At 47.3% G+C, this 12,949-nt stretch overlaps 1 protein-coding gene across 1 annotated transcript in view; it reads right to left on the bottom strand.

Annotated features, from left to right (window-relative positions):
* The window catches only part of LOC139259661 (receptor-type tyrosine-protein phosphatase-like N), a 364,010-nt gene that overhangs the window by 265,472 nt on the left and 85,589 nt on the right, over positions 1-12,949 (bottom strand). The window contains exons 7-9 of the mRNA XM_070875205.1: positions 5,420-5,530; positions 4,161-4,295; positions 1,376-1,410 (exon numbers count right to left, since the gene is read on the bottom strand). Of these exons, the coding sequence (XP_070731306.1) occupies positions 1,376-1,410; positions 4,161-4,295; positions 5,420-5,530 (281 nt within the window). The remainder of the gene's footprint in view (positions 1-1,375; positions 1,411-4,160; positions 4,296-5,419; positions 5,531-12,949) is intronic.

Here is a 12,949-nt window from a genome sequence, read left to right as displayed (position 1 = left end):
ACTTGCCTCCCACATTCTACCCTACATAAACGAGAGGTGATCCAATACTTGCCTGCCTGTGTCCAACTCGCACCAAGTCCCACTCACCCATCACCCCTGTGCTCGCTGGCCTACATTGGCTCCTGGTTAAGCAATACCTCGACTTCAAAATTCTCATCCTTATTTTCAAATCCCTCCATGGCCTCACCCGTCCCTATCTCTGTAATCTCCCCCAGTCCCACAACCCTCCTGAGATGTCTGTGCTCCTCTAATTCTACCCTCTTGAGTATCCCCGGTTAAATCGCTCCACCATCGGTGGCCGTGCCTTCTGTTGCCTAGGCCCCAAGTTCTGAAACTCCCTGCCTAAACCTCCCCGCCTCTCTTTCCTCCCTCAAGACGCTCCTTAAAACCTACCTATTTGATCATCATCATCATTGGCAGTCCCTCGAAATCGAGGAAGACTTGCTCTAAAAGTGAGTTCTCAGGTGACTGAACAGTCCAATACGGGAATTACAGTCTCTGTCACAGGTGGGACAGACAGTGGTTGAGGGAAGGGGTGGGTGGGACTGGTTTGCCGCAGGCTCCTTCCGCTGCCTGCGCTTGATTTCTGCACGCTCTCGGCAATGAGACTCGAGGTACTCAGCGCCCTCCCAGATGCTCTTCCTCCGTTCTTTGGCCAGGGACTCCCAGGTGTCGGTGGGGATGTTGCATTTTATCAAGGAGGCTTTGAGGGTGTCCTTGAAACGTTGCCTCTGCCCACCTGGGGCTCGCTTGCCGTGTAGGAGTTCCGAGTAGAGCGCTTGATTTGGGAGTCTCGTTTCGGGCATGCGGACAATGTGACCCGCCCAACGGAGCTGGTCGAGTGTGGTCAGTGCTTCGATGCTGGGGTTGTTGGCCTGAGCGAGGACACTGACGTTGGTGCGTCTGTCCTCCCAGGGGATTTGCAGGATCTTGCGGAGACTACCCTGGTGGTATTCCTCCAGCGATTTGAGGTCTCTACTGTATATGGCCCATGTCTCTGAGCCATACAGGAAGGCGGGTATCACTACGTCCCTGTGGACTATGAGCTTGGTGCCAGATTTGAGGGCCTAGTCTTCGAACACTCTTTTCCTCTCTTTGACCAAGCTTTTGGTCACCTGTGTTAATTTCTACTTATGCGGCTTGGTATCAAATTTTTAATCTCATAATGCTCCTGTGAAGCACCTTGGGACGTTTCACTACGTTAAAGGCGCTATATATATATACACACACACAAGTTGTTGTTGTTGTTGTTGTGGGGCTCAGTACCACACCGGGCTGTGCACTCAGCCACTCAGCCAGCAGAGAGGAAACAGGCACCCCGACCATATTAAGAGCTCTGTATTCTGGACCGGTATTTGCCATTTACAAATCTCACCTTCTTCCGTACCAGACTGTCCGTCTCCATTGGAGCTGGAAGAGAAGGAAGCAGACATTAATCCCGTTCGTGCAACATTAGGCGGGAATTAGCCACAACAGGTTAAAGAAGCAACTTGCATTTATGTAACGCCCTAAAGCGCCTTACAGCCATTGAAGTACTTTAGTAGTCTTGTAATGTGGAAAACGCAGCAGCCAATTTGCGCACAGCAAGCTCCCACAAACAGAAAGGTGATCGTTTTTTATCGACGTTGATTGATGGTAAATATTGACCCCCCCCCCGGCCTATTTAGTCAGCGCCTCACAGCTAACCTGGCGCGCCTTGATGAGCCCGAGACGCAGAATGCCCACAGTACTTGGTCTGCCCTCCAGGCCTCCATAACCAGTGCCTGTGAAGAGACACTCGGTCACTCGACCAGGAAACGCCAGGACTGGTTCGATGAGAATGATCAAGAGATCCAAGAGCTAATAGATCGCAAGCGCAGAGCATTTCTGAGCCTTTGGCCCAAGATACCGTGGATAACTCCCCTGATCCTCTTATAACAGTGGCCGTGGGATCTTTTATGTCCACCTGAGAGGGCAGACGGGGCCTTGGTTTAACGTCTCATCCAAAAGACGGCACCTCCGACAGTGCAGCACTCCCTCAACACTGCACTGGGAGTGTCAGCCTGGATTTATGTGCTCAAGTTCCTGGAGTGGGACTTGAAGTCCACGGCCAGATCAGCCATGATCTTGTTGAATGGCGGAGCAGGCTCGAGGGGCTAGATGGCCTACTCCTGTTCCTAATTCTTATGTTCTTGTAAACCTATAACCTTCTGACCCAGAGGCGAGAGTGCTGCCCACTGAGCCAGGCTTATCACACCATGTAGTCATTCACTGAGAGAATCCAAGGAAGCGGAGGGGAAAACAGGCTCATATTTTATATTACCACAGTGATTGCAGTTTAACAAAAGTACTTTGTTGGATGTAGGGGGCTTTGGGATGTCCTGAGGTCGTGAAAGGCGCTATACAAATGCAAGCCTTTCTTTCCTGTCAAAACAAAACAGTGTGCACCTTGGACCACCCAAGTCACGAAAGCGAATAAAATCTGAATGTTCAACCTCGCTGATATTTAACTACTTGTCCCTGAGGTGAAATCAGGATTTTAGCAAAAGGGGATTACTCCTTACTGTTTGGCTATATTATGTGCGCACAATTCCCGGACCGAACACTCCCACAACCCTGACTCCAACACCGCACTTATCCCAACCCCACCCCTCCCTCAGCATAAGAACATAAGAAATAGGAGCAGGAGGAGGCCATTTGGCCCCTCGAGCCTGCTCCGCCATTTAATAAGATCATGGCTGATCTGATCATGGGCTCAGCTCCACTTCCCCGCCCGCTCCCCATAATCCCTTATCGCTCAAAAATCTGTCTATCTCCGCCTTAAATATATTCAATGACCCAGCCTCCACAGCTCTCTGAGGCAGAGAATTCCACAGATTTACAACCCTCTGAGAGAAGAAATTCCTCCTCATCTCAGTTTTAAATGGGCGGCCCCTTATTCTGAGACTATGTCCTCTAGTTTTAGTTTACCCTATCAGTGGAAATATCGGCCCTAACATTCCGGCCGGAGGCTTCTTTCGGACAAACGCCTCCAACCAGAGAATTTTTATCAATTTACTTTGTGGTCCGGGAGGATGGTGGGCTCCCGGTGGGGAGGCCGTCTCTTCCCGCGCTGCGAGGCGCGCTCCCGTCCTCCAGGTTCCCACGGTGACGGTGCAGTCACGTGTGACTGCTCAGCCAATCAGGTACAGTATTCCACAGCACTCTCATTAATAGCAATGGGAACTCCGTAAGTTCTCATTGCTATTAATGAGAAAAAAAAAACACACGAAGCACCATAATAAAAAATAAACACAGCTCACTTCATTAAAATTCATTGAATTTAAAGTTAATAAATGCCTTAGAAAAAAAAGTATATTTTTCCGATTTTTTAAAATTATGCTTTAAAATAAATTTACCTTAGTGGGCAGGGTTTTTAAACAGTAAAATGTGTTTTTTTTTTTAAATGTAATTTTATTGTATTTTTGTATGTTTTAAAACGCTTACACCTGCAACAGTAGGCCATGTGCCTGTTTTTACCAGGCCGCAAGAGTTTTGAGGACATTTGCTGGGCATCATCATCATCATCATCATAGGCAGTCCCTCGGAATCGAGGAAGACTTGCTTCCACTCTAAAAATGAGTCTTTAGGTGGCTGAACAGCCCAATACGAGAACCACAGACCCTGTCACAGGTGGGACAGACAGTGGTTGAGGGAAAGGGGTGGGTGGGACTGGTTTGCCGCACGCTCCTTCCCGCTGCCTGCGCTTGATTTCTGCATGCTCTCGGCGATGGGACTCGAGGTGCTCAGCGCCCTCCCGGATGCTCTTCCTCCACTCAGGGCGGTCTTTGGCCAGGGACTCCCAGGTGTCGGTGGGCAAGATGTGGGTAAATGCCGCAATCTTGCCCTTGCGAATATTCTGGCTCCCGAGATGCGTGCGACCGATCGGAAAATCCGGTTTTCAGTGCATGCGCATGGTGCACTGAAAACCGGCTTTTGCGATGCCTTCCCAGGTCGGTACACACTCCGTACGGACCCAGGGAGGCCGGGATTTACCCAACTCGTCCCCCACCCCCCAACCCCCACACCTGCCCCACGTCTCCCCAACCCCCACACCCCCCCAACACCTCCCCCACTGCGCCCCCCCTCCCACTCCCAGGACACTGCTCTGCTGCAGATCCTCTCCCTCCCTTCAGTCTTACCTCGGTCTGTCTGGCCGTCTGTTTTCATGAATTGAAGAATCGCCGCCGACATGCTGTTCAGCTGCTGCTCGCTGAGGTCTCGGAAATCGATGCCGTATTTATCCAGCTCCATGGCTATCCTCCGGGCTGCTGGCTCTGTGGGAATGGAAGACGCTGGAGTATCATGGGGCGACTGACACACAGCTTCTCCAAACCCGCGTAACTTGAGAATTAAATGCTCACATGCAACTCGTACAAATCCCAACTCTCCTCCATCACCACGCCAGAGACTTGAGCATATACTACATCTGGACTGAGACTCCCAGTGCCAGTGCTGAGGGAGCACCGCACTGTTGGGAGGTGCCGTATTTTGGGATGAGACGTTAAACCGAGGCCCCATCTGCTCTCAGGTGGGCGTAAAAGATCCCACGGCCACTATTCGAAGGGGAGCAGGGGAGTTCTCCCCGGTGACCTGGCCAATATTTATCCTTCAACCAACTGCACTAAAACAGATGATCTGGTCATTATCACATTGCTGTGTGTGGGAGCTTGCTGTGCGCAAATTGGCTGCCGCGATTCACACATTACAACAGTGACTGCACTCCAAAAGTACTTCATTGGCTGTAAAGCGCTTTGGGAAGTCCTGAAAGTTGCTGTAGAAGGACTGCAAGTTATGCTGTAATTATATAAAGCTCGAATCAGATCCCATTTAGAATATTGCATTAAATTCTGGGCAATGCATCTCACGAAAGGTATATTTATATAGGATTACAGAGGATATACATCACAGACACAGGCCATTTATCCCAACCAGTCCACGCCAGCTTTTATCCTCCACCCTCATCCTGTCTTTCCTCATCTAAATCTATCAGCATAACCCTCTATTCCCTTCTCCCTCATATGCTTATCTAGCCTCCCCTTAAATGCATTGATGCATAAGAACCTAAGAAATCAGAGCAGGAGTAGGCCATTCGGCCCCTCGAGCCTGCTCCGCCATTTAATACAGTCATGGCTGATCTGATCGTGGACTCGGGTCCATTTCCCTGCCTGCTCCCGATAACCCCTTATTCCCTTATCGGTTAAGAAACTGTCTATCTCTGTCTTAAATTTATTCAATGTCCCAGCTTCCACAGCTCTCTGAGGCAGCAAATTCCACAAATAAACAACCCTCTGAGAGAAGAAATTCCTCCTCATCTCAGTTTTAAATGGGCGGCCCCTTATTCTAAGATTAGGTCCCTCAGTTCTAGTCTCCCCTGTTATATATGTAAACCTATAAATACCTTGTTTAACCACCAGAGGGCTCATCTCCTGGAGTCCCAAGGGATCCCTCAAACCCTTGGGTGCACCTGTACTTAAGGAGGCCTCACAGGCTGGAGAGGCACTCAGGACACCTGCAATAAAAAACTACGGTCACACTTTACTTTGAGCTCACAATATCTGGTCAGACTCTTTGTTCATACACGACATCTCCCATCAGTGGAAACATCCTCTCTGCATCCACCTTGTCAAGCCCCCTCATACATTGAGCGTGCATGAATCATGACTCCTTTAACATACAATCAAATGCAAAAACAGTTTCCTATTTACACCAGATGCGTTTCTCCAAATTCTCGAGATACACCACTGTTTAATCCTGATAAGGGCATCATTCAATTACCCAAGAATGTTACGCTTGAACCAAGATTACACTTGAATCCAGATTTCTTTGCGTGGCAGATAACATGGATAACTTCCAAATCTTGACTGAGTTATCCATTATGCAACAGGATTTTGAGGAGATTTTTTTCTCACACAAAATATATCATACTTTTCAAATACTTGTTGTTTTAGGTTTCGATCATTCTATGTTTTAGGTTTTAGGTTTCCATGGGAGGGATTCAAATTCCTGGGACATTGGAACCGGTTCTGGGGGAGGTGGGGCCAGTACAAACCGGACGGTCTGCACCTGGGCAGGATCGGAACCAATGTCCTTGGGGGAGTGTTTGCTATTGCTGCTGGGGAGGAGTTAAACTAATATGGCAGGGGGATGGGAACCGATGCAGGGAGACAGAGGGAAGTAGAATGGGGGAAGAAGCAAAAGATAGAAAGAAGAAAAGTAAAAGTGGAGGGCAGAGAAACCTAAAGCAAAAAGCAAAAAGGCCCTCATTACAGAAAAATTCTAAAGGGGCAAAGTGTGCGAGAAAGACAAGCCTGAATGCGCTGTGCCTCAATGCGAGGAGTATTCGGAATAAGGTGGATGAATTAACTGTGCAGATAGCAGTTAACGGATACGATGTAATTGGTATCATGGAGACATGGCTCCAGGTTGACCAAGGCTGGGAACTCAACATCCAAGGGTATTCAACATTTAGGAAGGATAGACAGAAAGGAAAAGGAGGCAGGGTGGCATTGCTGGTTAAAGAGGAAATTAATGCAATAGTAAGAAAGGACATTAGCCTGGATGATGTGGAATTGGTATGGGTAGAGCTGCGGAATACCAAGGGGCAGAAAACGCTAGTGGGAGTTGTGTACAGACCACCAAACAGTAGTAGTGAGATTGGGGACAGCATCAAACAAGAAATTAGGGATGCATGCAATAAAGGTACAGCAGTTGTCATGGGTGACTTTAATCTACATATTGATTGGGCTAACCAAATTGGTAGCAATGCAGTGGAAGAGGATTTCCTGGAGTGTATTAGGGATGGTTTTCTTCACCAATGCGTCGAGGAACCAACTAGGGAGCTGGCCATCCTAGACTGGGTGATGTGTAATGAGAGACTGGGTGATGTGTAATGAGAAGGGACTAATTAGCAATCTTGTTGTGCAAGTCTCCTTGGGGAAGAGTGACCATAACATGGTAAAATTCTTCATTAAGATGGAGAGTGACACAGTTAATTCAGAAACCAGGCTCCTGAACTTAAGGAAAGGTAACTTCGATGGTTTGAGGCGTGAATTGGCTAGAATAGACTGGCAAATGATACTTAAAGGGTTGACGGTGGATAAGCAATGTCAAACATTTAAAGATCATATGGATGAACTTCAGCAATTGTACATCCCTGTCTGGAGTAAAAATAAAATGGGGAAGGTGGCTCAACCATGGCTAACAAGGGAAATTAAGGATAGTGATAAATCCAAGGAAGAGGCATATAAATTGGCCAGAAAAAGCAGCAACCCTGAGAACTGGGAGAAATTTAGAATTCAGCAGAAGAGGACAAAGGGTTTAATTAAGAGGGGGAAAATAGAGTACGAGAAGAAGCTTGCCGCGAACATAAAAACTGACTGCAAAAGCTTCTATAGATATGTGAAGAGAAAAAGATTAGTGAAGACAAATGTAGGTCCCTTGCAGTCGGATTCAGGTGAATTTATAACGGGGAACAAAGAAATGGCAGACCAATTGAACAAATACTTTGATTCTGTCTTCACAAAGGAAGACACAAATAACCTTCTGGAAGTGCTAGGGGATCGAGGATCTAGTGAGAAGGAGGAACTGAAGGGTATCATTATTAGGCGGGAAATTGTGTTAGGGAAATTGATGGGATTGAAGGCCGATAAACCCCCAGGGCCCGATAGTCTGCATCCCAGAGTACTTAAGGCAGTGCTCCTAGAAATAGTGGATGCATTGGTGATCATTTTCCAACAGTCTATCGACTCGGGATCAGTTCCTATGGACTGGAGGGTAGCTAATGTAACACCACTTTTTAAAAAGGGAGGGAGAGAGAAAGCGGGTAATTATAGACCGGTTAGCCTGACATCAGTAGTGGGGAAAATGTTGGAATCAATTATTAAGGATGAAATAGCAGCACATTTGGAAAGCAGTGACAGGATCAGTCCAAGTCAGCATGGATTTATGAAAGGGAAATCATGCTTGACAAATCTTCTGGAATGTTTTGAGGATGTAACTAGTCGAGTGCACAAGAGAGAACCAGCGGATTGGTGTATTTGGACTTTCAAAAGGCTTTTGACAAGATCCCACACAAGAGTTTGGTGTGCAAAATCAAAGCACATGGTATTGGGGGTAATGTACTGACGTGGATAGAGAACTGATTGGCAGACAGGAAGCAGAGAGTCGGGATAAACAGGTCCTTTTCAGAATGGCAGGCAGTGACTAGTGGAGTGCCGCAGGGCTGTGCTGGGACCCCAGCTCTTTACAATATACATCAATGATTTAGATGAAGGAATTGAGTGTAATATCTCCAAATTTGCAGATGACACTAAACTGGGTGGCGGTGTGAGCTGTGAGGGGGACGTTAAGAGGCTGCAGGGTGATTAGACAGGTTAGGTGAGTGGGCAAATGCATGGCAGATGCAATATAATGTGGATAAATGTGAGGTTATCCACTTTGGGGGCAAAAACGCAAAGGCAGAATATTATCTGAATGGCAGCAGATTAGGAAAAGGGGAGGTGCAACGAGATCTGAGTGTCATGGTTCATCAATCATTGAAAGTTGGCATATAGGTACAGCAGGCGAAGGCAGCAAATGGTATGTTGGCCTTCATAGCTAGGGGATTTGAGTATAGGAGCAGGGCCATCTTACTGCAGTTGTACAGGGCCTTGGTAAGGCCTCACCTGTAATATTGTGTTCAGTTTTGGTCTCCTAATCTGAGGAAGGACATTCTTGCTATTGAGGGAGTGCAGCGAAGATTCACCAGACTGATTCCCGGGATGGCTGGACTGACCTATGAGGAGAGACTGGATCAACTGGTCCTTTATACATCGGAGTTTAGAAGGATGAGAGGGGATCTTATAGAAACAAAAAAGATTCTGACGGGACTGGACAGATTAGATGCGGGTAGAATGTTCCCGATGTTGGGGAAGTCCAGAACCAGGGGACATAGTCTTAGGATAAGGGGTAGGCCATTTAGGACTGAGATGAGGAGAAACTACTTCACTCAGAGAGTTGTTAACCTGTGGAATTCCCTGCCGCAGAGAGTTGTTGATGCCAGTTCATTGGATATATTCAAGAGGGAGTTAGATATGGCCCTTACGGCTAAAGAGATCAAGGGGTATGGAGAGAAAGCGGGAAAGGGGTACTGAGGGAATGATCAGCCATGATCTTATTGAATGGTGGTGCAGGCTTGAAGGGCCGAATAGCCTACTCCTGCAACTATTTTTTATGTTTCTATGTTTCTAAGTTGACTATAATCCCTTCCCTGTGCGTTTAAATGGAGCAAGCAACTTAGGATAAGGAACTCATTGAAAAGGGGCAATGGGCTGACAGTATTCTGAAGTCAGACGATGAGTAACTATGTACAATATCTCACGGACCATTCCCGAATGTCTCCAGCCACCCCAAGGTGATTCCGTTGTTTTACTTGCTGGGTTCTTCTCCATGGTTTCTGCCTGCCAACTGGAAAATGATTCTTGTTGTCTGTTTTCTGTTCCCGTTCTCAATCCTCTATTCATACCAATATATTACTCCCAATCCCATGAGCCCTGATCCTGTGTCACAACCTCTTGTGTGGCACGTTATTGAATGCCTTTTGAAAATCCAAATACACTGCCCGAAAGGGTGATGGAGGCAGACTCAACCGTGGCTTTCAAAAGGAAACTGGAAAAATAACTGAAGCAGGGTTACGGGGAAAGGGCGGGTGAGTGGGACTCACTGAAGTGCTCTTGCAGAGAGCCGGCACGGGCTCGAAGGGCCGAATGGCCTCCTTCTGTGCTATCACCATTCTATTCTATGACTACATCCACAGAAGAGGCGAGGGCACAGGGGCAGCACGGGCCAGCCCACACTGAGATATATGTGCGCACTGGGTACGTGCAGCAGAGCTGGTCTCCAGTCATCTTGGGTAATCCTTGCCACTGGACCAAGACCTAGCTCTGTCAAGCCCGTGTGGTGGCTGGTGTGCAACAGTCACCACACGTTAAAAAAATCCACGCACAGGCATCTTCCACCCTTCAACATGTAGTTCGGGACCTGGATAATAGGTCCTTCATTGAAACACCTGTGAACTCATTGAACTCAGTGTGGAAACAAGTCATCCTCGATTCGAGGGACTGCCTTAGAAGACAACGACGATATCCACTAGTTCCCCTTTACCTAACCTGCTAGGAATATCTTCAGAAAAATAATACATTTTTTTAAAACACCGATTCCCTTTCAAAAACCATGTTCAATCTGTCTAATCATATTATGATTTTCTAAGTGCCCTGTTACTATAGAAACATACACAGAAACATAGAAAATAGGTGCAGGAGTAGGCCTTTCGGCCCTTCGAGCCTGCACCACCATTCAATAAGATCATGGTTGATCATTCACCTCAGTATCCCATTCCTGCTTTCTCTCCATACCCCTTGATCCCTTTAGCCGTAAGGGCCATATCTAACTCCCTTTTGAATATATCTAACGAACTGGCCTCAACAACTTTCTGTGGAAGAGAATTCCACAGGTTCACAATTCTGAGTGAAGAAGTTTCTCCTCATCTCGGTCCTAAATGGCTCATCCCTTATCCTTAGACTATGACCCCTGGTTCTGGACTTCCCCAACATCGGGAACATTCTTCCTGCATCTAACCTGTCCAATCCCGTCAGAATTTTATATGTTTCTATGAGATCCCCTCTCATTCTTCTAAATTCCAGTGAATATAATCGATCCAGTCTTTCTTCCCTGATAACAGATTCCAGCAATTTCCCTATTACTGATGTCAGGCTGACTGGCTTGTATTTCCTGGTTTTCTCTCTCCCTCCTTTCTTGAATAACAGGGTTATATTTGTTACCTTCCAATCCATGGGACCATTCCAGAATCGAAGATCAAAACCATCCACTATCTCTGCAGCCACCTCTTAAAACCCGAGGATGTAGGCCGTCAGGTTCAGGCAATGTCAGCTTTTCATCCCATCCATTTCTCCAATACTTTTTTCTTTACTGATATTAACTACTTTAAGTTCCCCACTCTTATTGGACCCTTGGTTCCCCACTATTTCCTATGTTCTTTTTTCCTTACTGTGAAGATGTACACAAAATATTTGTTTACGGTCTTTACCATTTCTGTATTGCGCATTATAATTTTTCCTGTCTTGCCTCTAAGGGACCTACTTTAACTTTTGCAAAACTCTCCCTTAAGGCGACTCTCGATTATCTGCACACGGATGGAACGGGAAACATTTGTAACGGTATTTAAAATTCCGCGTGTATGCACACTGCTGCAGCCGCTGTCTCTCGCTGCTGCCGCTGACATCGGAGACCTTTCGACCCGGGAAGGCATCGGGCCGGTGCGTTCGGAGTCCATTCGGCTCGGGAAGGCAGCGCGCTCCGGAATACCGAAGCTAGACAATCTCCTTGAGGCCACCTGCATGCATGCTGGTAATGTCCATACTTAACTGCCTTGTTACTGTTTGTAGCTTATTGCACAGTATTTATTCATTGAAGATTTAACTTTATAATGTCAACTTGCTCTAATGGAGAAATCGTTTACCTGGCATAGCCCAATCCCCGAGGGACCCGGATAATCGAGAGTTGCCTGTACTTATAAAAGCTCTTCAAATCTGATTTTATATTTCTTGCTAGTTTACGCTCATATTCTGTTTTCCTTTCTTCATCAATCTCTTGCTCATCCTTTGTTATTTCCAAAACCCTCCCAATTCTCAGGCATACGACTCTTTTTCCCATATTTAAGTATCTTCTTTTAATCTAATACTATTGTTAACTTCTCTAGTTAGCTCTTTTCCTTTCCGTCATTGTTGATAGGTTTATGTGTAACCTTCAGGGCTGCTGACCGAGGGCCGTGCGGCTCTTTGTCGGCCGGCGCGGACACGATGGGCCGAAATGGCCTCCTTCTGCCCTGTAAATTTCTCTGTTTCTATGGTTGGTACTTTTCCAATTGAGTTTATATTCCTCAAGGGAACGTATATTCATTGAGAATTATGAATTATTTCTTTAAATGTTTGTCACTGCTTATCCACCATCATACCTTATAATCTAATTTCCCAATCTACCTTAGCCAACTCACCCCTCACACCTATGTGATTGGCTTTGCTTCAATTTAAGACCCTAGTTTTGGATTTAACTACATCACTCTCAAACTCAACATGAAATTCTATCATATTAGGATCACTCTTCCCCCCGAGGCTCCTTTACTACAAGACTAGTAACAAATCCGGGCGTCATCAAGGGTCGGGGATTGAGTGGTGCAGCTGGGACGACGTCGAGGTCGGAGGTCGCCGGGGGGGCAGGAAAGAGATGTCCAGGTCGCCGCTGCAGGAGGCTCAGATGTCGATTGCAGAGTCAGCTCCGCTGGGTGGGCCACAATGTCCACATGCCAGACACGAGACTCCCAAAGCAAGCGCTCTACTCAGAACTCCTTCACGGCAAGTGAGCCCCCAGGTGGGCAGCGGAAATGTTACAGGGACACCCTCAAAGCCTCCCTGATAAAGTGCAACATCCCCACCGACACCTGGGAGTCCCTGGCCAAAGACCGCCCTAAGTGGAGGAAGTGCATCCGGGAGGGCGCTGAGCACCTCGAGTCTCGTCGCTGAGAGCATGCAGAAACCAAGCGCAGGCAGCGGAAGGAGCGTGCGGCAAACCAGACTCCCCACCCACCCTTTCCCTCAGCGACTATGTGCCCGACTTGTGACAGGGACTGTGGTTCTCGTATCGGACTGTTCAGCCACCTAAGAACTCATTTTAAGAGTGGAAGCAAGTCTTCCTCGATTCCGAGGGACTGCCTATGATGGCGACTTTCACAGAGCTGGCACGGACAGGATGGGCCGAGCTGCCGCCTCCTGTGCTGGGTGATTCATCCAAACCCAGCTTGTGCAATCCGAGCTGACCTGCGATATGTCAAGAGAATGGGTAATTGCAGGAGGAATACGCAGGCTGTGTGAATCCA

This window comes from Pristiophorus japonicus, chromosome 3 (assembly GCF_044704955.1).
Source record: "Pristiophorus japonicus isolate sPriJap1 chromosome 3, sPriJap1.hap1, whole genome shotgun sequence".
Classification (NCBI taxonomy): domain Eukaryota; kingdom Metazoa; phylum Chordata; class Chondrichthyes; family Pristiophoridae; genus Pristiophorus; species Pristiophorus japonicus.
This window is presented reverse-complemented; position numbering and strand designations above follow the sequence as displayed.